The sequence below is a fragment of the Danio aesculapii genome, chromosome 13 (genome assembly GCF_903798145.1).
Source record: "Danio aesculapii chromosome 13, fDanAes4.1, whole genome shotgun sequence".
In the NCBI taxonomy this organism is placed as follows: domain Eukaryota; kingdom Metazoa; phylum Chordata; class Actinopteri; order Cypriniformes; family Danionidae; genus Danio; species Danio aesculapii.
In genome coordinates, this window is record NC_079447.1 from 45,415,377 (window position 1) to 45,441,228 (window position 25,852).

At 35.3% G+C, this 25,852-nt stretch overlaps 1 protein-coding gene across 1 annotated transcript; it reads right to left on the minus strand.

Moving 5' to 3' along the window:
* Positions 1-1,307: 1,307 nt before the first annotated feature.
* Positions 1,308-23,533, minus strand: si:ch73-49p17.1 (protein LBH). The gene is made up of 4 exons (XM_056470452.1): positions 23,335-23,533; positions 15,806-15,890; positions 7,005-7,218; positions 1,308-6,849 (listed from the first exon to the last, which is right to left on the minus strand). The coding sequence occupies exons 2-4, from the start codon at positions 15,887-15,889 to the stop codon at positions 6,797-6,799; spliced, it is 351 nt and encodes a 116-aa protein (XP_056326427.1). The 5' UTR covers position 15,890; positions 23,335-23,533; the 3' UTR covers positions 1,308-6,796.
* Positions 23,534-25,852: the final 2,319 nt, after the last annotated feature.

Genomic DNA, 25,852 nt, shown 5'->3' on the forward strand with positions numbered 1-25,852 from the left:
ATTTTTTTAAGTAAACAATGTCACTCAACAGATTTATAGAGGACTATGCAGAAGACATCAGTGAGCAAATCAAGGCAAAAACTAATGTAACTCCATTCTGTTATAAATTAGTTTGTTCTTTCATTTACTGTAATAAATTCATTATTAAGTTAATTATTAAATGTTAAATAGTCATGCTGTCTTAGTTTATATAAAGCGATGTTTTCTAGTTATTTTTAAATTTTATTAAATAAATTAGGAATTTACCTATATTTACCTTTGGCCCACTAGCCTCAATCAAGGTTGGTTTTGGCCCCTCATAAGAAACAGTTTGGGCACCCCTGCTTTATCACTAATAAACAACAAGTATGTTATTAATAGGCAGGTAATAAGCCAGTTAATAGTGGGAATTGGTACTTTAACTAAAGTGTCAGTGAACGAGCATCTATTGTTTTGTGATGTCAGTGGTGACTATTCTAATTGTGTCTCGTTAGCCATTGTTGATTCGTTTATTCATCACCTAATTATAATGTTCTATCTGACATGTTTGAGTTATTCGCATCTTCTTATTAAATGACAGCTTGTTTACATTATGTGATGTTTTTTTTATAAGTTGTTTACATTTTAAGACTTCCCTACTGAAAAATCCAGCTTAAACCAGCCTAGGCTGGTTGGCTGGTTTTAGCTGGTTAGAATCAGCGTTTTTGACGTTGAGATGAAATGTTAAATTTTACATTGTTGAAAATGGATATTTAAAAAAATTATACACGGTAAAAAATGCAGGATTCCACACAATTCATTCATGTTGTCCCAACACAAATTGATTAAGTTAACTTAACACTTTTAACAGATTTATGTGAATTGAACATAAAAAATTAAGTTGCCCAAATAAAATCTCAAAAATTGTGTTGTTTCAGCTCATTTTAATTAAGTAGTTTGTAAAAAAAAATTTTTGAGTGTATATTAAATGTGAAATTTTTATTTTTTTTAAACAGTCAGTGAAACATTTTTCAGTGTTTATTAAACTTTGTTAAACAACTCATTTGCTAATTGTCTGTTTTCTTTTAAAGTCTTTAAATTTGATATTTAGCCTTGAAGCTTATATGCCTCTTGAATTTTGGGGCAAATATGGGGCATATAATTCAATAAGTATAATTCATATAAAGCATATATTCAATAAATATTACCATATTTATTACATAAAATTAACAACTGCACTGGAAAAAATATTTAGCACAGCCTAGTTTGCTTAATTTGACAGAAATATTCATCATAAAACATTAAAAAAGATATAGAAAGCAAAAAATGTACTTTCTCAAACATCAACATTTTGTTACAACACCAATTTTATTATTTTTTAATTAAATTAATAAGCAGACTGATTGTATTTCCTGAAAAGTAATGCTTCGATTACTGATTTGCCAGATACAACCTTATAATTCCAAGCAGAAAGTGACTTTTCAGAATTAAAAGATTCTATCTGCATTTGCCCTGTTTTTTTAACCCGATTTGCAAATTTAATAGAACTTTGATTATTTACATTTAGAGTACATTTAGGGTCTCTGTCATGTTAATGTATGAAAGAGAACTGTTACACACATATTGTTTGCTGTATGGAATGCAAAAACTTTCAAGTTCAATATCTCAAAATCATTTAGAACGCAGATAGAACCTTATAATTCCAAGGCGACGTTTTATTCTCAACACTCAAAAAAATCGACGTGCACACTTCTAAATATAATCTAAAGAATTCTTACATCTCACTTGCAAACTTGCACTTGAGGCCAGTTTGAGGTGAATTTCCTAAACTAAGACATAACTTGCTTTTAAACTACAATAAGTCGATAGACAAACTAACCAGTTAATCAAGCTTCCTGAACTGTGCCGGCATTCGAACTACGTTGATTATGACTGTAAAAGGTAACATCACCCAGGGGGAGGAATGATAACGTATGCTAAATAAAAAGTATACAAATAAAATTATGTCAGAATGAATCTAAGGATGCTTTATTCATACCCCTGCTATATTTCACAGGTTGCTTTATGTTACTTCAGGATTTTAAAGTGGTATTAGTGCACATACACTCATTTTCTTAAACGATATGGCACTTTAATTCTCCTATTAATCAAAAGACATAGAATTGTATTAGTTTATCAAATATTTAAATAGTTTTCCATGTTCACTTGCTTATTTTGCTCATGTTCATCTATTTAATAGGATAGTTCACCCAAAAATGAAAATTTATTTACTGTTTATGCTTCCTCAAGTAGTAAAACCTTTATGAGTTTCTGGTCCCACTTTATATTAAGTGGCCTTAACTAATATGTGGCCGAAATTAATAATTCGTTACAATGTACTTACTGTGTAATTATGATTGATTAAACACCTGTATGTAATTCATTCATTCATTTTCTTTTCGGCTTAGTCCCTTTATTAATCCGGGGTCGCCACAGCGGAATGAACCGCCAACCCATCCAGCACATTTTACGCAGCGGATGCCCTTCTAGCCGCAACCCATCTCTGGGAAACATCCACACACTCATTAGCCGCATTTCCACTATCGGGCCAGTGCGAGCCAGGGCTTTAATCGGGCCAGGCCAGGCCAATAGCCCGGGAGTTTGAGAAATGAGGCCGAAATCATGTTGCGTTTCCACTGTCGGGCTAGTTGCTCGCAGCACGTCACGCAAACACCGCCCCCAGAACGTCCCCCGAATCAAACGTCACACAACCCGCCCACTTCAGCGGGAACAAAAAACTCAAATTATAACCACAAACACAACCTGGCATCACTACGAGAGCTGGAAGATGGAGAACACCGAAGCGATTGCTTTTTTACTGTTTGTGGTCTGTTGGTGTAAGGCCAGACAGTGATCCCTGGATAAGGACATTCGAGTTCGGCGGCATTTACTTCGAACACAGATTTTGGCTGCAAGGCGAGTGAGTTGATCAAGCGCGATAGCAAAACAAATGTAAGGCAAGAAAGCATCTTGTCTCCTCTTTACCTGACAGGAAAACTCCGCCTTTGTACGTAACCCCGCCCCGAAGCCCCAGTTGGCCCTCCTTGGCCCAAGGTATTCGGCGGGCCGAAAAAGGCCGGACGCTGACCCCAAGGAAGCCCCGCTTTGGCCCGATTACGCCCCGGAAGTGATAGTGGAAACGCAACTGGCCTTGGCTCGCCCTGGCTCGCTCGCTTTAGGCACGATAGTGGAAACGCGGCTATTCACACTCATACACTACGGACAATTTAGCCTACCCAATTCACCTGTACCTCATGTTATTGGACTGTGAGGGAAACTGGAGCACCCGGAGGAAACCGGAGCACCCAGAGGAAACTCCTTAACCCACCTTTAACCTACCCACACCACCAAATCTGTCCATAACCCTACCCCTATCCCAACTCAAGAGCACCACAAGTGTTCTCAAATACATTATGAACATAGTAAGTACATTGTATTTATTTTATTGATGCAAGTACATAGTAGTTCAGAACACTTAATATAAAGTAGGACTGAGTTTCTTTCTTCTGTTGAACACTAAGGAAACCCCTTCCTTCTGTATTTTCACAAACAAATACTATGGAAGTCAATGGTTACAGGTTTCCAGCTTTCATAATAATGTTTTCTTTTGTGTTTAACACAATAAAGAAAGTCAAACAGGTATGGAACAAGTGAGTAACTGATGAGAGAATTTTCAGTTTTGGGTGGACCATCCTTTTAAAGTTCAAATCACACAGTCAAGACCTGAGGTTCCAGTCACGCAAGTTTAGATGGAAAATTTGTCAAAACTTTGTGGAATGTTCCGACCACAGCTGACTAACAAAGTGAAGATGCACCTTTCAATGCTTTGGGATTACAAGAAAGGGTGTGGGATTTAATTGAATGTCATGACTTGAGAAGTCTAATTCCGGCCATCAGGAAGATGCTTGTGCTATATTTGTGAATAACAAAATGCCATGTAAATTTGCAGTAGCAGATCATGCTGCTAGCAAAGCCAAGGTCACGTGTTGATACCCAGAGAACACATTAACTTATTAAACATACATTGAAAGCAACATTTTTGAATAAAATCATCCACCAAATGAACAAGTGTATATAATTGACCCGGCAAGTTCCCACACTGCTGCGTTAGTTTCACTTCTCCCGCAAACACAATATCACACTGTGGTTTGTTTTGTCACACAAGTACAGTAATTAAAAAAAATGAATAAATAAAAAAGAACATTTCACATTTTACATCCATTAACAGCTGATTGTAGTAGTAAGGTGACTAATACAATTAGATAGTTAATAAAGATAAATTGTTTGAATAACTGTACACCTCTAAACATGGAAGAGTTCTTTATACATTTATACATGACTTTTTTTATACATTCATATTAACCAACTTAAAAAAAGCCCATAGAATTGTTTTGTTGTTGTGTCATTCACATGATAATCTCACGCATACACTGTAAAAAGTGATTAGTTGACTTTACTTAAAAAAAGAGAGTAAACCCATTGCCTTATAACTTTACTTAAAAAAGAGAGTAAACCCATTGCCTTATAACTTTACTTAAAAAAGAGAGTAAACCTATTGCCTTATAACTTTTCAAAGATATTTACACTAGATACTGCATGCAGGCCCATGCGTCAATAGCGCCGCCACATTTGTACAGTGCTCCCAGGACAAAAGTCATTCAACCGCACTTGTCGAGACTAAATCCAATATGCTGGACTTTAGTGCTGTGTACGGGTGTAGTAATGAGCAAACAAAGAAAACAAAGCACAAAGGCATAATATTTCATAGGTAAGAATTTTACGTTTTTGTATGTTGCGAACTTTTGTGCTCAACAAGTAACGTTATTGAAGATAATACAGTCACTTACTGCACTGATCCTAAGGCAAAGTAGCACCAACTCGCACTAAATACTGTGCTTATGCTATTTTTGTTGAATAAAATCAGCAAACAATGTAAATGAAATATGACAACACGATGCTGCAGTTCCAGAAACTTGTTTTTGTCGGCTAAGTGAACGAGACGTTCATAACAGGGATTCATTCACAAACGAACCGCTCCCTCGATTAAAATTAGAAGTGAAAGCAGGACGGGGGTGTGTTTTAGGACACAGATTAGATAATACATTTCCATGCACACAAACACACGCTCTTTGTCGGCAAAGCCTGTGCGATCTTTTATCCATCGATGTAGAAAAGTGATGTAAAATGATAATTTTCGTAATTTAAAAAAAATATTTGCATACTGACCACCGGGAAAACTCCCGATCATAGATATATGTCTAAATGTTTACATATCTTGGGCTCCGATGGCCATTCCTCCACTACACCTTGTTCCCACATGGGATGATAACCATTTTCAAGGTATAGCGCGGTTTGGAAAAGTCAAGGTTTTAAAACCGCCAACATTTTTTGTAATACCTAAGGTATGTGTAAGATTTTTTTTTTACATTTTGTTTTTAGGACAACAGTATCTCCAGCAGAAAAGATATCCAAAGATGCTGTTTTAAATTGTAAAGAAATCAGTGTTTTTGAAACAAATGAAGACAGCAGAATTCTATGATTCATTTGAATTATTTAGCCTGACATGTTTACTGCTCCAAAATATTTAAAATCTTTCACAAAATAAAATGTTTTGTGTTCAAAGGGGAGAAAAAAGTTTTTGTTTTCTTCCCAGACATTCAAAACGAAGATATTTTAGGGCAGTAAATCGCAATACCGTGATACCGTGAAACTGATATTTTTATCCAAGGTTATCATACCGTCAGAATCTTATACAGGCCTATGCTTACCCCACATTCATTTCAAAGGAGCGCTACCTGTACTAAAATGGCAGCTCAATTGACGCATTCCTTCCAATAGACAACAATAGTGTAGGTGACATCTAATGTAAATATCTATGATAACTTTTAAGCAAACAAACTATGTGCATTATTATAAAAGTTAAGCCAATGTGTTTAATGACTTTTTTCATTCATTCATTCATTTTTCTTCGGCTTAGTCTCTATTTCAGAAGTCGCCACAGGGAAATGAACTGGCAATTATTCCAGCACATGTTTTACACAGCGGATGTCCTTCCAGCCGCAACCCAGTACTGGGAAACCCAAACACACTCATTGACACACAAACACTACGGCCAATTTATTCATGAATTTTTTTCGGCTTAGTCCCTTTATTCGGCACAGCAGAATGAACCACCAATTTATCCAGCATATGTTTTACACAGCGGATGCCCTTCCGGCTGCAATCCATACACACTCATTCACACACAAACTCATACACTACGGCCAATTTAGAATACTCAATTCACCTATAGCGCATACAGTATCTTGACTGCGGTGGAAACCGTCTAGCTGGGACTCGAACTAGTGACCTTCCTGCTGTGAGGTGACAGTGCTAACCAGTGAGCCACCGTGCAATGTTAAACCAACTTGTTGCTTTTAAGGCAACACATTTACTCACTTTTTAAAAACTAAAGTAACTAACCGCAGTGTATGAAGATAAAGTAACAGCTTCCTAATTTAATAATTTAGGCTTTAAAACTTAAAGGCAACGTGAGACTGTCGTTAAAGCCACAGCTAAAATGTAACAAGAGCTTCATTTGTAAAAGTACGAAAGACTTTCGAGAAGTCTTTTTTTAAAGCCTCGAGCGCTTTACAAAGGGTGATCAGATATAGCATCGCGAGCTCTGATCTTATTTGCACCTTCCTGGCAGATTGGCTGCTTGTCAGTGTGTTTGTGTCTTTCTTTCTAAGTGTGAACACTTTGTGAGAACTCAGACTTGTGATAATGACAGACTCGCAACAACATATTTATAAAAATTTCAGTTACGCTCAGCTGCCCCTGATGTTTCCAGGCTGCTGCACTTGGCTTCATCTGAGGGGGGAAAATGCATGCATAGTCATTTATAAATGCACTTCTCTAAACCGAAACACATTTAAGCAGCATATATTTACTCGTTCCCCTTTAGGCACATCATAGTTATGGGTCAATGGTGAAAATGTTGTAAAATGCATTTTGCTCTTACACACCTGCACTCTTGCTGTGTGAGATCTGGGTTTGGGAGGCAGATGCGATCTCTTGAGATGGTGTGCGTGTTTGGCCTGAAGGCTCTGTGGTCATGTGGTCATCCGGAGGCCAGCGTAACTCTCCGCTCTCCACCTCTCCTCCATCTGTGGGATCCACCACGATGGAGGGCACACGCTTGGACAGCTTGGGGTGGCGTTCCTGTGTGTCTGGAAAAATCTGAAAATAGACATTTTATCTGAGATCATCGTGTAGATGTTGAATGTTCCACTTAACAACTGGCAAACCTATTGTTTGTTTATGCACAGGCCAGTGTTTTAAGGCCATTTTAAGCAATTTTGCTTTTACTACATGACTTTAAGAGTAGTGGAATGAAAACATCCCAAACAAACTTTATCATAATATTCCTTTTATCAATTAGTATCTGTAGTTTTCAATTACAATATATTGGTTAAAACTTTTTCCTCTATTTATGATACACATTTATTCATTTATTGATGCTTTTGAAGTAATCCCAATTCTAAAAACGTTGGGATTATTTTAAAGCACAATACAATTAAGAATGTGTGATTTGTTAGTTTCCTCTTATTTGTATTTATACGACTCATATGTTCCTGTTTACAAGATGCAAAATAAGTGTTTGGTGTCTCCAGACAAGGGCTGTGTGATTTGGGGAAAATATCTAATTGCGTTTTTTAGTTTTGTTTTTTTTTGACAGATGTTGCGATTGCGATTTGATTTACAATTAAATTTTGTAGTCAAACTTCAGCTCAATAATCTGTAAGCCGTGGCAACAATTCTGCGACAGCTCTTAAAAATGACCTGTTTTTGTTCAGTGTCTGTGACTTTGGGCCCTATCATACACCTGGCGCAATAAGGCGCAAGATGTGTTTGCCCAGGTTTGCCCGGATGTGTTGCTATTTTCAGACCAGCGCAACCTTAATTTTCCCGTTGTCCACCACGTTGTTTAAATAGCAAATCCATTTGTACCACTTTGTTGACTGATGGGTATTCTGGTCTAGAAAAGAGGTGTGTTATGGCGCTTTGTTGGTGCTTTGTTATTTTGAGGAACTAAAATAGACTATGCAATAGACCAGCTGAAAGCAGGTGTAAAGTCCAGCGCAGAGCGCGTTAGTTGTGTGGCTTGCTTACACATTGCTTAAAACATGCAGTTTGTGCAGGATGTACAGCAATACACACATATCTCTGCAAATTAAATAGAATTAAAGGAATAAAATATTGCAAAAATTATTGTTTTCTACATAAATATAACTATGCTTCCATCCACCTGTTTTTATGCACATTTTGGATATGCGCATAAAAAAAAATCAGTTGATGGAAACGCCAAGACGCACATAAGTTTTGAAAATGCACATAAAAATACGTATGCGCATAACTGAGTAGGATAAACTTTTTATTCGATAAGAAAAGATGCACATAAACTATAATGGAAACACTTTTACCAAACAAATTCCAGCATGCGCATTAAAAAAAGGTCATGTGATTTTGTTATAAGAGATCTCATGTGATGATAAAAATGTGTGTGAATGGACAGACCAGCAGACTGAGCACATTGTAAAACATCTGAAAAGTTGTTTTGGTCATTCTAAATTGCCTTAATTATTTCAGTTTTGGTGTTAATATATTAGTAATTGCTTTCAGGACTGTCTGGAGCATCTGTGTTCCATGTCTCACATCTTCAAACGCCACCACAAGTTCATTACGTGTCGGCATCGCCTTCTGAGGTGAAAGTCAATTATTAAATAACGAAAAGATTGACACAGCTTCTCCTACCGCAGCAAATTCCGTTTTTACTTTCGATATTTGGCGCCAGTTAATTAGGAAGTGATTATTTTGTTTTGACTCATTGGATGGAAACACTGCTTTATTTGCACGTCATTTATGCGATAATCCAGTTTTGCACATAAAGTAATTCACATTTTTGGATGGAAACAGCTATTGACGCATACTTGTTTAAAGTTGTACTGACATTATGCTTTTGTGGTGATTCATGCGGTTAGGAATTACACAACATTTAAATTTTTTTGCTATAAAAATACAAAGTGTACCACTTTGTAAAATGCAGCTGGATCACAGATAGTTGGAAGAGATCATTTCATGCCAGTTTCTTTGCAAATCCTGTCTAGTGGACCAGCCTAATCACACGAGAAAACGTAAGTATTTTACGTTTTGTCAGTTTAGTGGCTAATTCGTACGAATTCATACGAGTTCAGTCGTACGAAGTTGTACAATTTTTAAAAAGGAGGCGTGGCACCCAACCCCACCCCTAAACCCACCCATCATTGGGGGATGAGCAAATCATACTAAATTCTACTAATTAGATCTTATAAATTCATACGAATTAGCAACTAAATCAAAAAGTTAGGAATTGCCATGAAATAGTGTTGTGTGGACATGATAATACATTTCTGTCAATCAAAATTAGTGGGCGGGGATAACCGTATTCTTACGCCTCAAAATGAGTTTGGGATTTGGATCCTGGTATAATTGTAACAAATACAAAAAAGACTTTATGTGTCTCTAATATGGCTCATACACATTATACTGTTACACATTTCTGTCTAAGCGGATTCCAAAAGTTGATTTTGCATTATAGGTGCCCTTTAAATGACATGAAAAGTACAAAAAACGTTTCCAGCATTTTCAATAACATTTATTTTAGAAATTTATGAAAATGTGGGCGTCACGGTGGCTCAGTGGTTAGCACTGTCGCCTCACAGCAAGAAGGTCACTGGTTCAAGTCCTGGCTTGGTAAGTTGGCAATTCTGAGTGGCCATGTTGACGGGGGTTCCTCCGGGTGACCATTTTGAGGGATGTAAACAAAAACAATGGTTCCAACGTATTTCCTGTTATACATTTTTAATTTCTATAGCTTCCAGAGAATCCAAAAAGAGCCCATTATTGATTAATTTTGCCATGATACCTGTTTTAACATTAAGTTATGATTGAATTGCCTCTTTTTACAGTTATGAAATAGTTTGATAACAAGCAGGAAATGTTCATGGGCCAATGACATAACTACGTTTAATTGGTCTATAGGTGAATTAAACAAACTAAATTGGCCGTAGTGTATGTGTGTGAATTAGTGTGTATGGATGTTTCCCAGTACTGGGTTGCAGCTGAAAGGGTAATTGCTGTGTAAAACATGTGCTGAATAAGTTGGTTCATTCCTCTGATGAATAAAAGGAGTAAGCCGAAGGAAAATGAATGAATGGAAATGTAGATTTGAATGGGCAAAATAAAATTGAAAAGCTACAGCAGTTCAACAGCTTTGAAGCAGTCCATGATAAACAGTCAAGCTGGTGATACACGAGGAGCATTTCAGACTTAGCAAGCGAAGCAGGATCATGATTCATCCCTTTGTGTCAAAAGTCATGTGAGAATTGTCAAACAAATTTAAAATCACATTTCTCAATGCAAAATCACAACCAATTTAGGTCATTCACATGGAGGCATGTATTTGGAAAGCACAGAGACATTCAGTCTGTGGTTATTAGATCAAGTTTTATTTGGCACATGTGGGGTTTTGTAGACACAAAGTGCATGATTGGCCTGCAGGCCAGACCTCTTTCCTTAAATTATTGAGAATGGACCATCGTGAAAATGAGGATCAAAAAAATGATCACTGACTGTTGAGCTGCTAAAGACTTCAATTGTGTCAGACTGAATAACAATTCAGCTCGTACAACTTTAACAGTAATTATCTTCAGTTTCTAGATGATTGAAAATTGTAATTAAAAGGAAGTTGAAGTGACACCACGTTAAAAAGATCAACTTTTCTTAAGTGTGTTGCAGCACTCAAAATCAAAATGTGTTCATTTACAAAATACAATTTATTTGCTGAACAAAACCCTTCAGAAAGTCTTTTCTTTCAACTATTGTCAATTAAATAAAGGTTACGGAGAATCAGCAAATGAAATATTTCTGATTTTATCCTTTACATTCAGAACATTTCAAAATAAATCTGTAAAATAACAGAAAAAGTACTTGCATGCTCATTATGTTGTTTAGAATATACGCTAAAATTAAACATTTTGTTAAAAATGTCATTAGTCAAGTTGTTAAACAAACATAAAACATAATGGAGCAAAGATCAAGGTCTCATAAAGCAATTTTGAAAACATGAATAAGTAGAAAATACACACTGTAAAAAAAATCTAAAATCTATTAACTATTGCCTGTAACCTTCTCGTAGTTGACGGTGAAGCATGGTGCAAACAATAGCAAAGTTGTGAGTTTGATTCCCAGGGAAAACAAGAACTGATGAATGTAAACTGATAAAAGCAAACGTTTTGAAGTGTTCTAGTTCATTTTCTTCTTTTTAAATGTACAGCCAATTAACCAAGCAATCAATAAATAAATAAATAAATACTGTCTGTTAATCGAGACCATGCAGTAAGCAAGGTTAATTTTTAATAGAATATGCACTGGTGATTTCTGCCAGGAAGCAACTTACAATTACCCTATTCACCTGTATGTTCAATGTAAGATTTTAATTGAAAAAAGGGCCACTAGCCAATAATGTTATACAGCATGGAAGAGTTAGGATAAAATTGTAACTTTTAAAAAAAATTATATACAGGGGATGGATTTAAGAAACACCTCACAACTATATGGAAAAGTCTGTTAAGTTATTTATAACCACTGTTATTATTAATAGTGAGATTTGTACATTGTAGTTAAATTATTTGTCAATGCAGTAGGGTAAAAACAATATACCTAACTGTAATGCCCTGGCTTCTGTTAGTATATATGGCGAAAGCATTGAAAAGGCTTACTAAATATAATAGCAGTGCGTATTTATTCATAAAGAAGATTCATTCATTCTGTGAGAAAAACAATGTCCTTTATTAATAAGGAAGGAAGGTCAGCAATCTGTCGCACATTGTTATACAATATCATTCTTTTTGAATTATGACGTAAAATGGGTTGTTCAGAATAATTTAAGAATTTCAGATTTAAGAATGGAAGAAGTGGAGCAAAAAAGTGGAGTAAATTATAGGATCACCTGAAATGATCTATGGGTGTTTCCCAGAGTTGGGTTGCATCTGAAAGGGCATCTGCCTCATAAAACAAATGCCAGAGTAATTTGCGGTTCATTCCACTGTGGTGACCCCTGATAAATCAGGGACTAAGCCGAAGAATAGTGAGTGAGAGAAAGGATCTCCAATACTTTAAAATGGCAACAAAGGGCTCTATTTTAATGGTCTTTTAAGAACGGAAAAATACAGTTTGCGCTGCGGCGCATGGTCCAACAGGGTTGTGCTTATTCTCTTAATGAGTTATGGGTGTGTTTTGAGCATAACGTGTTTTAAACCAATCAGAGTCTCATCTCCTATTCCCTTTAAGTGTGAGTTGCATCGTGCCATAGCGCATTCGCTATTTAAATGGCGGACTTTGTTAGTGGAAAAACTGAATGCTTCACTCCTCTATTCAGCCTCTTTACATTCTCTTTCTCTTAACTTTACTCTTTCACTTTCTTGGATAAGGAAACAGTGTTGTACGCATTCCATTGAAGACATCCATTAGCCTACATATTTAATTTAGTTTGTTAGCGCAAAGATTTGAACTAAATTCAGTTCTAATTACCAGCAAACAAATAAATGAACAAAAATAACGAAGTGCGGTCAAAAAACTTAGTTATGCCTATGCCCCATATGGTCCAAAACCCAACAGGTGGACAAATTTAAGCTTGTTTTTATTAAAACAGATATATATGAAGAGTTCAGATGCAAAAGCCGCTAAACGCCACTTCCGCCAAAAATGAGCTAATGACATTGAGTGAATGCTTTAGGCACGTAGTTCACCTTCAACAAATAGATTTGCTTATAATCATCCAAGTCCCAGCGTCAGCGCATTCAGAAATAACAGTTTGTTAGCAAAAGCCGCTAACCGCCACTTGCCTTTGACAGCAAAAGCTGCTATATTTCGAGAACCAATCAGAATCGTATCATATGTTTTCAATGTAACAGCACGCTAATAGCTTTTATGAGGAGATATTTAATTCCACTTCTGATTAATATTTTAAAAGATGGAGTTTGATGAACTGGATGAGGCTGTCCGACTGTCAGTGAATGGCAAATGAAAACGTCCCTTACCTCAAAACTGTGCATTATAAGAAAAAGAAAACACAATGTACAGTCGGAAGTGTAGCATGCATTCATAGCCTGGTTTTGCACAGCGATGCTACTTTGAGTCCGATTTACTATACATTAAACGTCAACTGCGTTTCACGAAAGACAGAGTTAAGATGCCATTCTTTTATCTACGTGGATGCTATAAACAAGAGACGAAAGAGACAAAGACTTTGAGTATGGTGAGGATGAATGAATGACATCTTCTAAAATTGTCTGAGAGGCATCCCCTTTTTGCACAGTAGGCCTACCTTGTGTTTTATTTGCTAATTTAAGCTATTTTTTAAAAGATAAATATAATGCATAAAACTATACATTATTTGTATTACTTCATAATATCTATACGTCTGATAAGCTTTTTATATTGATGGACAATGCACAGATATTGATGTTTCACAATGTTTTTACACTGCATTATTTGAATCTCCCAATCTTAGCTTACAATGTTTGCAATGTTTACATTGTTTTACTTACATTAAATCTAAATCTCAAATATCAGAAATGACAACAGATTGTTAAGATCAATGAACCACCAACTATGGCATTTATTTTATGGTGGTCAGCTTTAATGTTCTTAATTAATGCACTTACCTTACAGATTTCATTCATTCATTTTCCTTCTGCTTTGTCCCTTGTTTTCCACAGGGGACTGAACCACCACTTACTTCACAGATTTATGTATTTTTAATTTCAGGTGGTTTGTGTAATGTGTTTTATGTTTGGTAAAATAATTTCTAATTGCATCTTTAGTAATTTTCAACTAATTACACTGCCTTGTCCCAATAGGTGGATTTAGAGAGTTTTGCAAAAAAGCAGATGTGGAAAATTTACCTTGTTAAAAACCAAAGAATTGTCTAAAGTGACATTTTTGAAAGGTATTTTATTTACTAGCTAATAACCTAATCATTACATATAAAATGAAACTTCTAAACCTAACTATAGGAGCCTGACAGAAAATGCTCATTTACAAGAAAAGAGGTCTGATGGATTTAGAGGGTTTTGCATCTTTTCAAATATGCATATAATAAATACTACAAATATTCATAACATTATACAAAAGCAAATTGTCATGAATAAACTAAAAAAGCCCCCTGAGATGAAGAAGGCATGGACGCAGTGGTTTTTATATTTATGTAGAAAATAATAATTTTTGTAATATTTTATTCCTTTATTTTTTCATATGTAAAGATATTTGCGTATTGCTGTAAATCCTCTGTGTATTAAGCAATGTGTACGCATTTTAGGTGCATAATTAACGCACTCTGCGCTGGACTTTAGACCTGCCTCTAGCTGGTCAATTGCACAGTCTATTTTAGTTCCTCACAAAAGCAATCCGCCAACAATGTGCCTTAACACATCTCCTTTCTAGACCGGAACACCCATGACCCATGACAAATGGATTTACTATATAAACAACGTAGTGCAAAACGGGAAAATTAGGGGTTACGTTGGTCTAAAAATAGCAGCAATTCAAACAGGTCTTGCGCCTTATTGCGCCGGGTGTATGATAGGGCCCAAAAAACCCAAAACAGAACAAAATGACCAACTACAGTTAAACTGGATTAAAGAATAGTCACAATGTCAAAGATTCAGCCAATCAACCCCTCCAGACATACAGTATGAAAGACGATCTAAAATGAGACAGTCAGAGGGCATTTGATGGAAGCTCAGTCTTTTAAAAAGTCCTCATTAAAGCACCACTGCTGAAAAATAGCATTTGCAGAATCTGTAAATAATTTTCAATAAACACATCAACTGTCCTAAAGAAAAACATGGTCTGATGAGAATAAAATTGTTATTTTCTGATCAAGTGTTCATCGACAGTGTCCGATGATACCTTGGTAACCCAGCTTAAGTATCAGTTAGTGGCTTTATGTGCCACTTATTAGCACAAAATTCTTGATAAGGGGATGTTTTTCATTATGTGGTGCTGGGTTTATTTATCATTTATCAGGTATCATGGATCAGTATGAATACATAAATACAGGTATACTTGAAAAGATTATGTTGCCCTATGCCAAAGAGGAAATGTCCCTGAACTTAGTGTTTCAACAAGACAAGACCCCAAAAAATTTGAGCTACTTCTTGATTTCATTCAAAATGTATTGAAGGCAATGGAGTGGCCTGCTCAATCCCCTGACCTCAACCCAAATGAAAATGTGTGGGGTGACATTAAAAATTCAGTTTCTGAAGCCAAAACTAAAATTCACAGGAATTGAGGTATGCAGTTTGGTCATTATGGACTGAATTACCTGTTTCTTCGTGCCAAAAGTTTGTTTTTTGACTTGATTTAAGGCAAATATCAATGGCAGTTATCAAAAACAATGGCTCTGCAATTAAATATTTTAAGTTTAAAGAAAGAAAATAATAATAATAATAATGCTATGTTAATTTTCCTTTTATTTGCCTCCTGTAAATTTACAAAAAGAGTATATAAAAACTCTTGATATTATGATTGATATTATGATGATATTATTATCCACTAAATTTGAAATATTAAGCTATTTAAAAATATTTGCAGCCTGTTCACTTCTTTTTTAAACATAACCGTATAATTTTTAAACAGATGACACGTTAACAGGTGAAGGATCAGATGACGCTGATCAGTTCGGGGTCTTTAGGTAGGAAATAACCAAAGAAAAGAGACCAACCTGCAATGAAACGCCTTGCTCTCCGCTGTCACTCACAGTGAAGTCTTCTCGACTGTGTTCTGGATTGTTCATTATATCTGTCATTCTAAAAAGAAAATAAAACAGAAATCAGAATCAACGTGTTTATTTAAATATTTTTATCAATTTCACTTCTGGATTATATCTAGGACAATCATACATAAAATAAAGCCCAAACATTAGCCATTCACAAATTTGAGGTAAGATGCATTTAATTTAATTCTTCCACTTACTGTATTTATTTGATTAAAATAAGGATACTTTAACATTGTGAAATATTATTCAAATTCAAAATACAGTGTCATGATTTTCTAGAAACAACACTATTCTGATTTGGTGCCCAAGAAATGTTGTTGTTGAAAATCTTCTATACAATTTTTTCAGAATTATTTGATTAACAGGAAATGTATGAAAACCTTTCTGTAGCTTTCTGTTGTTATTGTTCTTTTAAACAATTTAATGCATATTTTAAATGCTTTTTTATTTAATGCATAAACATAAACTGACCCTAAATATTGGAACAAAACTCTGCATCGTGTTCAGATGATAACACTAACAAACAATGCATAACCTTTGCTGAACTACTGAAGATAGTTCATGTCAAATTAACATTCGGGCATCATTTTAATTCTCTTTTTTCCTTCCTCATTTCTAAAAATAAAGCTGATTTTCACATTGATGCCATAGAAAAGCCTGAAGAACATTTTTAAATACTGTAAAGGACCAATTTCTACTGTATAAAACAAATTGTGGAATATAAACAACACCTTTATTTTTAAGAGCACACAGAATACAAAATTAAACTTCTTCAAAAAGTTTTTAAAGGAATGGTCATTTGGCATCCAAAAAAAAAAAAGAATAATAATGAATAATTTATTTCCCAGTACTGGGTTGTGGCTGGAAGGGCATCCGCTGCATAAAATATATGCCATAGTTGGTGGTTCACTCCACTGTGGTGACCCCTGATAAATAAGAGGCTAAGCCAAAGTAAAATAAATGAATGAATAATCAATGATAAATAATTGCAAGTTTTGTTATACAATCACTGGCCACTTTAATAAGTACACCTTACTAGTACCGGGTTGGACCCCATTTTGCCTTCAGAACTGCCTTAATCCTTTGTGGCATAGATTCAACAATACTGGAAATACTCCTCTGAGATTTTCGTCCATATCGACATGATAGCATCACACAGTTGCTGCAGATTTGTTGGCTGCAAATCCTTGAAGCGAATCTGCCGTTCCATCACGTCCCAATTGTGCTTTATTGGATTGAAATCTGGTGACTGTGGAGGCCAATTGAGTACAGTGAGCTCATTGTCATGTTCAAGAAACCAGTCTGAAAAGACATATTGACATTATGACATGGCGCGTTATCCTGCTGGAGGTAGCCATCAGAAGATGAGTATACTTTGGTCATAAAGGGATAGACATGGTCAGCAACAAGTAGGCAGTGGCGTTGGTACTATTGGGCCCAAAGTATGCCAAGAATATATCCCCACACCATTACACCACCACCAACAGCCTGAACCGTTGATGCAAGGCAGAATGGGTTCATGCTTTCATGTTGTTGACCCCAAATTGTGACCCTAGCATCTGAATGTTGCAGCAGAAATCGAGACTCACCAGGCAACATTTTGGTGAGCCTGTGCAAATTGTAGCCTCAGGTTCAGAGTGGTATCCGCTGTGGTCTTCAGCTGCTCAAGGTTTGACATGTTGAGCATTCAAAGATGCTCTTCTGCATATCTCGGTAGAAATGAGTGCTTATTTGAGTTACTGTTGCCTTTCTATCAGCTTGAACCAGTCTGGCCATTCTCCTCTGACCTCTGGCATCAACAAGGCATTTGCACCCACAGAACGGCTGCTCATTGGATATTTTCTCTTATTTAGACCATTTTCTGTAAACTCTAGAGATGGTTGTGCGTGAAAATCCCAGTAGATCAGCAGTTTCTGAAATACTCAGACCAACCTGTCTGGCACCAACCACCATACCACATTCCTTAAATCACCTTTTTTCCCCATTCTGATGCGTGGTTTGAACTCCAGCAGATCGTCTTGACCATGTCTACGTCCCTAAATGCATTGAGTTGCTGCCTTGTGATTAGCTGATTAGAAACTTGCATTAATGAGCAGTTGGACAGGTGTACCTAATAAAGTGGCCAGTGAGTGTATATGCTTATGTATAAGTGTTTGCATGGCTTTGCACATAATTTCATGCTTTTTTGCCCTTGCTGTGGCTTGGTGGTATAAATTAGCATCTATTTTTAAAAATAGCCACCTAAACATTCAGTAAAATCTATCATTATGCATTGCATAGAAAAATAAATACAAAACACAGGGTGGAAGCAGGTAAGAAAATAATGACAGTGAACTATTCATGTAATTTAACAAATATATATATATATATATATATATATATATATATATATATATATATATATATATATATATATATATATATATATATATATATATATATTTATATATATATACTGTATATATATATACTGTATATATATACTTTGATTTGAATTCATCCTTCAGTCAGTTGCAGTATTTGCATATTTTGCTCAGTCTGAGGGCCCTAAAAAATCCCTTCCTGTCTCCGTTTCAGACTGATATGGCTTTTTAACAGTGTACACACAACCAAACACAGCTAAACTTTGGTCCAGGCTTCGACTCCGCGTGACAGGGACAACACTGGTGTCTGCAGGTTGGTATGCAAATAAGAAGCATGGTAAAATATGAACAAGCCTTCCATCATTCTTATTGAGGTTGATGGCGGTCTGAAGGATTCGTCCCTGTTTGCAGTCTGTCGAAGAGACAGAAGTCATAGTCGAATGCTGACAGATAATAAAACTGTGAACACATAAGCCGACACACTAGTCCAGCCACCCACACAAACACTCACAAATCCTGTTCAATTATTCAGCAGTTAAAGGCTGGAGAGCACAAAGACCTACAAAAACTATTCAGTTTATTTTAACACTGAGACCCAAATTGAACAAATTGCTCAAGCTAAGGCTGTGCTCAATGTTAATCTGATGCAAAACTACATAAAAACTAAAACTACATTTTAAAAAAATAAAAATTCGCAATGGCAATAAAAAGGGTCAATTTTTAGATAAAGTGTACCAGAAATAAAAAAAAGTACCAGAAATAAAAATAAATTTAAGCTAAATAGAAAAAAGAAACAATAATAAAAGAAATAAAAAATAAATAAAATCATTTAAATAATATATAGGCAGGAAAAAGACAGATCTACATAAAATGTTTATTTATTTATTTATTTAGGATATCAAGTGTCTTGACACTTTTAGTAATCGGTTTTCTTACTGTGCAAACTATGGCAATAGGTATGGTAATACCATGGTATGTCATTTATGATTATGCTTTCCAAAAAATATTATCCTGATTTATCCATTCATTCATTTTCTTTTCGGCTTAGTCCTTTTATTCATCAGGGGTCGCCACAGCGGAATGAAACGCCAACTTATCCAGTATATGTTTTACACAGCGGATGCTCTTCCAGCTGCAACCCACTACTGGGAAACACCCGTACACTCTCACATGCACACACATACACTACGGCCAATTTAGTTTATTCAAATCACATATAGGGGAAACCGGAGAAAAACCACATCAACACGAGGAGAACATGCAAACTCCAACCAGCGACCTTCTTGCTGTAAGCTAACAGCGATAACCAGATTTATATTATTAACCTAAATAAAGGTTAAAAAAAAAAATTATAAATGTGGTGAAATATAAGATGAAATACTGCAATAAAAATATGAAATTCAATATAAAAATAAAACAATATAGAAATGAAATATAAATGAATAAAAATGGCAAATATGACAAAAAAAAATGGCAACATAAATAAAATACAAGTAAAAAGCTAATTGTTTAGGACATAAATGCAGCATATAAATAAGTAATACTAATAATTACTAAAATAAGTAATAATTACTAAAATAAGTAATATGGTATAAGACTGAAATTATATAATATTTGACTATGATAGGTGTCACGGTGGCGCAGTGGGTAGCACAATCACATTACAGCAAGAAGGTCGCTGGTTCGAGCCCAGGCTGGGTCAGTTGGCATTTCTGTGTGGAGTTTGCATGTTCTCCCAGTGTTCGCGTGGGTTTCCTCCGGGTGCTCTGGTTTCTCTCACAGTCCAAAGACATGTGGTATGGGTTTACTGGGTAAGCTAAATTGTCCGTAGTGTATGTGTGTAAATGCGTGTGTATGGGTGTGTCCCAGTGATGGGTTGCAGCTGGAAGGGCATCCACTGCATAAAACATATGTTGGATGAGTTGACGGTTCATTCCACTGTGGCGACCCCAGATTAATAAAGGGACTTAGCCGAAAAGAAAATGAATGAATGACTGACTATGCTATTTTTCAATAGCCCCAATTTAGAAAAATTAATTGAAAAAAGTCAAAAATAAACTGTTTGATGAAGGAGTTCTGTAGGAAATCTGCCTTAAAATTCTCGCCTTGTTTTTGTTTGTTATATGGAGTTTATTAGTTAATATAAATGTAATCTGGAAGCAAAACAAAGCTGATGAAAAGGAGAAAGTACAAAAGTGAAAATGAAACAGACTTCTGTGAAAACAGGTTTCATTGTGTTGGACAAAAATGTTCTGTGGAACTGTTATTAAGAGCATGCTGAGTCTAATTATTTGAGTGCTTTCTACCAAAGAATGATCCGGCTGCCGAATACAATATGTTTTATGTAACATCAGGGTGTAATTAGAAAAATGCCGAGAGATACTCTTACATAAAACTGAATTATGGTTTTGCTTTAGATGAATGTTGAGGCAGCTTAACGTACACCTTTAAATCTGACATACAGGACATTAAAGTATATTATAACATTTCTTGCTGAAATCACCTATAGGAAACCTAAATATAAAAACCCTTAAATATCCTGAAATGTAAGTAAAATGTCCTGTCCTGTAATGTCCTGTAAATAAAATCCCAAAAAGTCTAGACATGATTGGACATGCATGGTGACGTATGTGCTTTAAATCCAAAAATCATCTGGCAACCAGAAGCTTTTGGCAGTGTATTCCGAACTGATTTCAATGTAATTCCTTGTAAACACCACCCTGGCTTATGGGCATGGATACAAGCACGCACACACACACACAAAAACACACACACTTGTGTATCTTTATGCGGACCTCCCATAGATGTAATGATTTTATAATGTACAAACTGTATGTATTTTTACATTATAAAATTACTTAATTCTGGATTATTTATAAGTTGTTTTTTTGAAAAATGTCCCCACAAGGTCAAAAATTACTGTTTTTGCTATACTTGTGCAGACACTTGTTCCCCACAATATAAGGAACACAAGTTACAGACACAAACACACACACACTTGTACAACTATTTTATGGGGATTTTCATGACTGTATATTCTATACCGGCGAAGCAGTGTTGAAGAAGGTACTGCTGTCGCCTCACAGCAAGAAGGTCGCTGGTTCGAGCCTCGGCTCAGTCAGTTGGCGTTTCTGTGTGGAGTTTGCATGTTCTCCCCGCATTCGCGTGGGTTTCCTCCGGGTGCTCCGGTTTCCCCCACAGTCCAAAGACGTGGTACAGGTGAATTGGGTAGGCTAAACTGTCCGTAGTGTGTAAGTGTGTATGGATGTTTCCCAGAGATGAGTTGCGGCTGGAAGGGCATCCGCTTTGTAAAACATATGCACGATAAGTTGGCGATTCATTCCGCTGTGGCGACCCCAGATTAATAAAGGGACTAAGCCGAATAGAAAATGAATGAATGAATGAATGAATATATTCTATACCCCTACCCCTAAACTCAACCTCACATGAAACATTCTGCATTTTATATTATCAAAACACGTCATTCTGTGTGATTTATGATTTATTTTTCCTCATGAGAACTAAAAAATATCCCCATGCTGTGAGAATATGACAATTATCTAGACTCCATAAGTTGGTTTACCCCAAATTGGGGTCAAATATGGACCAAATAAACATTTTGGGTTGGTACATATTTGAAAAAAAATTGGGTTAAACCAACAGAACATTTTCAGAGTGTATTTAAAATTAATAGATGCAACTATTTAATATTGTTTTCACATATCTTTTTATCATTAGAGGAAACAAGATTCGAATCCCATTATTTAATCACCAGTCAGGTTTAGATAAGATGGTCGTTTCACAATAGGGTTGGTTTTCTTTTTTTCTTTTTTTAATCAGAGCCAATGCTTAACATAATCTAACAAGCAGAACTGACAGGTTTATGGTTCATTTAGCCCCATAACAAACCTAAAGGTCAAGGTCATGACATCAAATGTCACAGCACTTTTTATAAGCAGTGGTTTACAACAAAACCATAGAAACGGGGTTGACTATGTAAGAAGAGCAAACCCTGCTGACAATCAGTGCCCTTGAAAAGTTCAGCTCCTGAAACGAGGATGATGCTGATGATGATGAGGATGATGATGTCTTTATACCAGATGTTTTTCTCAATGGATTTGGGCACGATGCTACAGAAGTTAGGATGCAAGAGATCTGATGAATGTGGCTTTTTTTTTATAAAACCTAAAATGTAACTAATGCTGTATATGGGTCAAAACTAGAAGTCCCATTTTAGTGTCTGCATGACATTAAATTTGCAGAAGAGCAAATAAAAAGTGTCTGGATTCATGTATCAGAAGACTGTTGTGGAAATATCAAAATATACAGTAGATAAAATAGTGTTCCATCATTCTGTGTAGCAGACATATTTAATAATTAGCTATATTTACAAGTTTAGACCTGCATGTTATATTTTATTAAACTTTATATAATTAATTAAATATTCAGAGAACTGGTTAATAGCAAAGTATAACGATTAAAAACAAATTTAAATAAATTACTTGCAAGTCATAGTGTAAACATGCCCGACAAACACTTTTAGCATATAAACTACTTCTCTAAATCACCGTAAAATGTTTGACATTCATTATTATTGCAAATTTCAGTATTTTTATGAAGATATTGTTAAAAAATGTATTACTTTTATTGTTCTGAACATTTAAAACTCAATTGTTTGTCTCTAACCCTTACAAATACAAAATATTAGCTTGTACTTCATTTTTAATCAGAATTTTAATTCTGAATTTAAAAACAGGACTGGAAACTGATGAAATTATACTGAAGCAGGACAACAACAACAAAATATTACATTTATTCAATACTAATTTTGGTTAAGAGGGCTAACACATGTTAAAAAGCTAATCATTCTTGACTTTTTCACTGTTAAAGTCTTTAATTTGAAATATTTGAGTGACAGAAAAGTAAAATGTCTTTATATTCATAATTTTAACAGAATTACAATATACAAAATCCAAAACTATATTCATTTTAAAATATGTAACGTTAGACAAATATCTGACACAACTGACAGTCATGATTTCCTGAGATGCAAAACTAATCAGCTATATTTTTAACACTGAATTTTAAATGTGTAAATGATATGCCAAATACCTTGACTCCTTGTCTCCCGAAGCGTGATGATGATTATTATATTGAGTATCTCCTTCCTTCTTCTCTCACAGCTTCCGTTCACTCATCAGTCCGTCCAGTTCGAGCGCGCATCTGACCTGCAGCGGAAAGTTACTGTTGAATGCTGTAGTGTAGTCCTCCTGCTCATCCCCTTTAGTATCAACGTCATTCATTTACATGTGGAGAGCTGCGTGTACATGCAACATCAATCCCCTACGATTGGTTATAAGAAGCACGCATTCACGTCGTCATCTCAGCCTGTTTGATCATGTAATTGTCGGGATTTCTGATTCCCAGATGATGAATGTTACGCAAGTGTTTGGGTGAGTTTAGAGACACTACTGAGCGTTCAAAGAAAACGCTTACTACTTCCGCAGAAATATGCTTATAGTTCGTGTAACTATTTAGTTATATTACAGTAAAACTATAAAGTGATGTATTTTGGTAAAAGGACAGATAAAGACTTTTAAAAAAAAACTCATCCTTCAGGTTGTTGGTTGTAGATCGCTAATGCCCTCTGCTGCTGACAGAAAACATTACACGCCTTTTATGCTAGGCTACAATCCTCCCACATGAAACAAAACTATAGTAATTTGTAGTAAATACTATGGTTTTTGAAGTAAAGTGTTTGAATTAATCCGCTGTGATAATGCTCTCGTCGTTGTGGTGGTAATACAACAACTATAGAATAATTAACATCACCCAATACTGCAGTTTTATACAACTCTGTAAATGTTACACACAGTTTACTGCAGTAAAAACTAAAGGATGCTTCAGTATTCAGTTTATCTGTTCAATACTAGTGTTTTTGAATTAAAATTAAAGGGTTTGAATTAATCTGTAGTGATAATAATAATATTTTGTTGTGATGGTAATATAAATAGTTGAGGTAAAGTAGATTTTATATTTACACATTCAGACGTTCTCCTTAATAATATAATTTCAGAAAAGTATTTTTTGCCAATTTTAAATAATGAAATCATATTAGCACCAATGGCTATCAAAGTACAGCAATGTTAACAGTCAAATAAATACTGCTAATGTTATTTTAAAGTCATACTTGCATGTTATTTCAGTTATTTCAATATTCAAAGTACCATGGTAAACAAAATAGGGAGCATTTCACAAGTTGTCACTGAACGAATGTGTGGATATACTGTGAAACCATATTTACCTTAATACAACTGAACAAATAACCCAATACTATACTGTTTTCTATCACTAGGTGCATCATAAATTAGAATGTCATTGAACAGTTGATTAATTTCAGTAATTCAGTAGTCCAACATTTCTGTATTAAAAATCCTTTTTTATTGGCCATAAGCAAAACTGAAAGAGAAAAACACTTGAAATATATTTATCTATTGATTCATGTATGATATATGACTTGCACTTTTTGAATTGAATTTGTGAAATTAATCAACTGTTCTATGACATTCTAATGTATGCACATATACACAGTTTAGCCTACTGTAGTAAAACAATAAACATACTACACTTGTCTTCTATCCCAGATGTGAGAGCAACAAATTGTAACTTGACTTCTAGTTGATCAATTGGAAAATTGGTTGAAGGTAGATTTTTCTGATGATTTATTTGTTGAACTGCATTACAATCATCACAAATACTGCAGAAGACCTATTGGAACCCTCATGGACCCGAGATTCTCACAGAAATCAGTCAAGGTTGTTGATCATGGTTTGGGGTTACATTCAGTATAGGGGGATTCATTCAGTGCAAGAGATCTAAAGAGTGGATGGCAACATCAACAGCATGAGGTATCAAGACATTTGTGCTGCCCATTACATTACAAACCACAGGAGAGGGCAAATTCTTCAGCTGGATAGCGCTCCTTCTCATTCTTCAGCCTCCACCTCAAAGTTCCTAAAAGCAAAGAAGGTCAAGGACTGGCCAGCCCATCACCAGACATGAACATTATTGAGCATGTCTGGGGTGAGATGGAGGAGGAGGTATTGAAGATGAATCCAAAAAATCTTGATGAACTCTGGGAGTCCTGCAAGAACGCTTTCTTCGCCATTCCAGATGACTTCATTAATAAGTGATTTGAGTCATTGCAGAGATGTATAGATGCAGTCGTCCCAACTCATGGGAGTCAGACACAATATTAATTATTTTCCAGTGCACCATGACTTTATATTCTATAATGTACATTATTTCTGTTCAGTAACAAAACCTTTGTCTAAGCAAAGTCAGACCTTACTGTCCTAATTGAATAATATATTAATATATAATATATAATAACAATATTTTATTTTGGTAAAATAAGCATAATCTAGAGGACTTTGCTTTTCACATAAGCCACTTTTGATACCAAATGATCGACTAGAAGTCAAATTATTATTTGTTGTTCATAAAACTAGGATAGGCAACAATACTTTTGTCAGGTAGTGTACAGTATTGATTACAGTTTTTCAGTTCACTTTAGTTATACTACAGCATGCTGTATCATTCATTAACAAAGTGTTGTAAACAGTACACT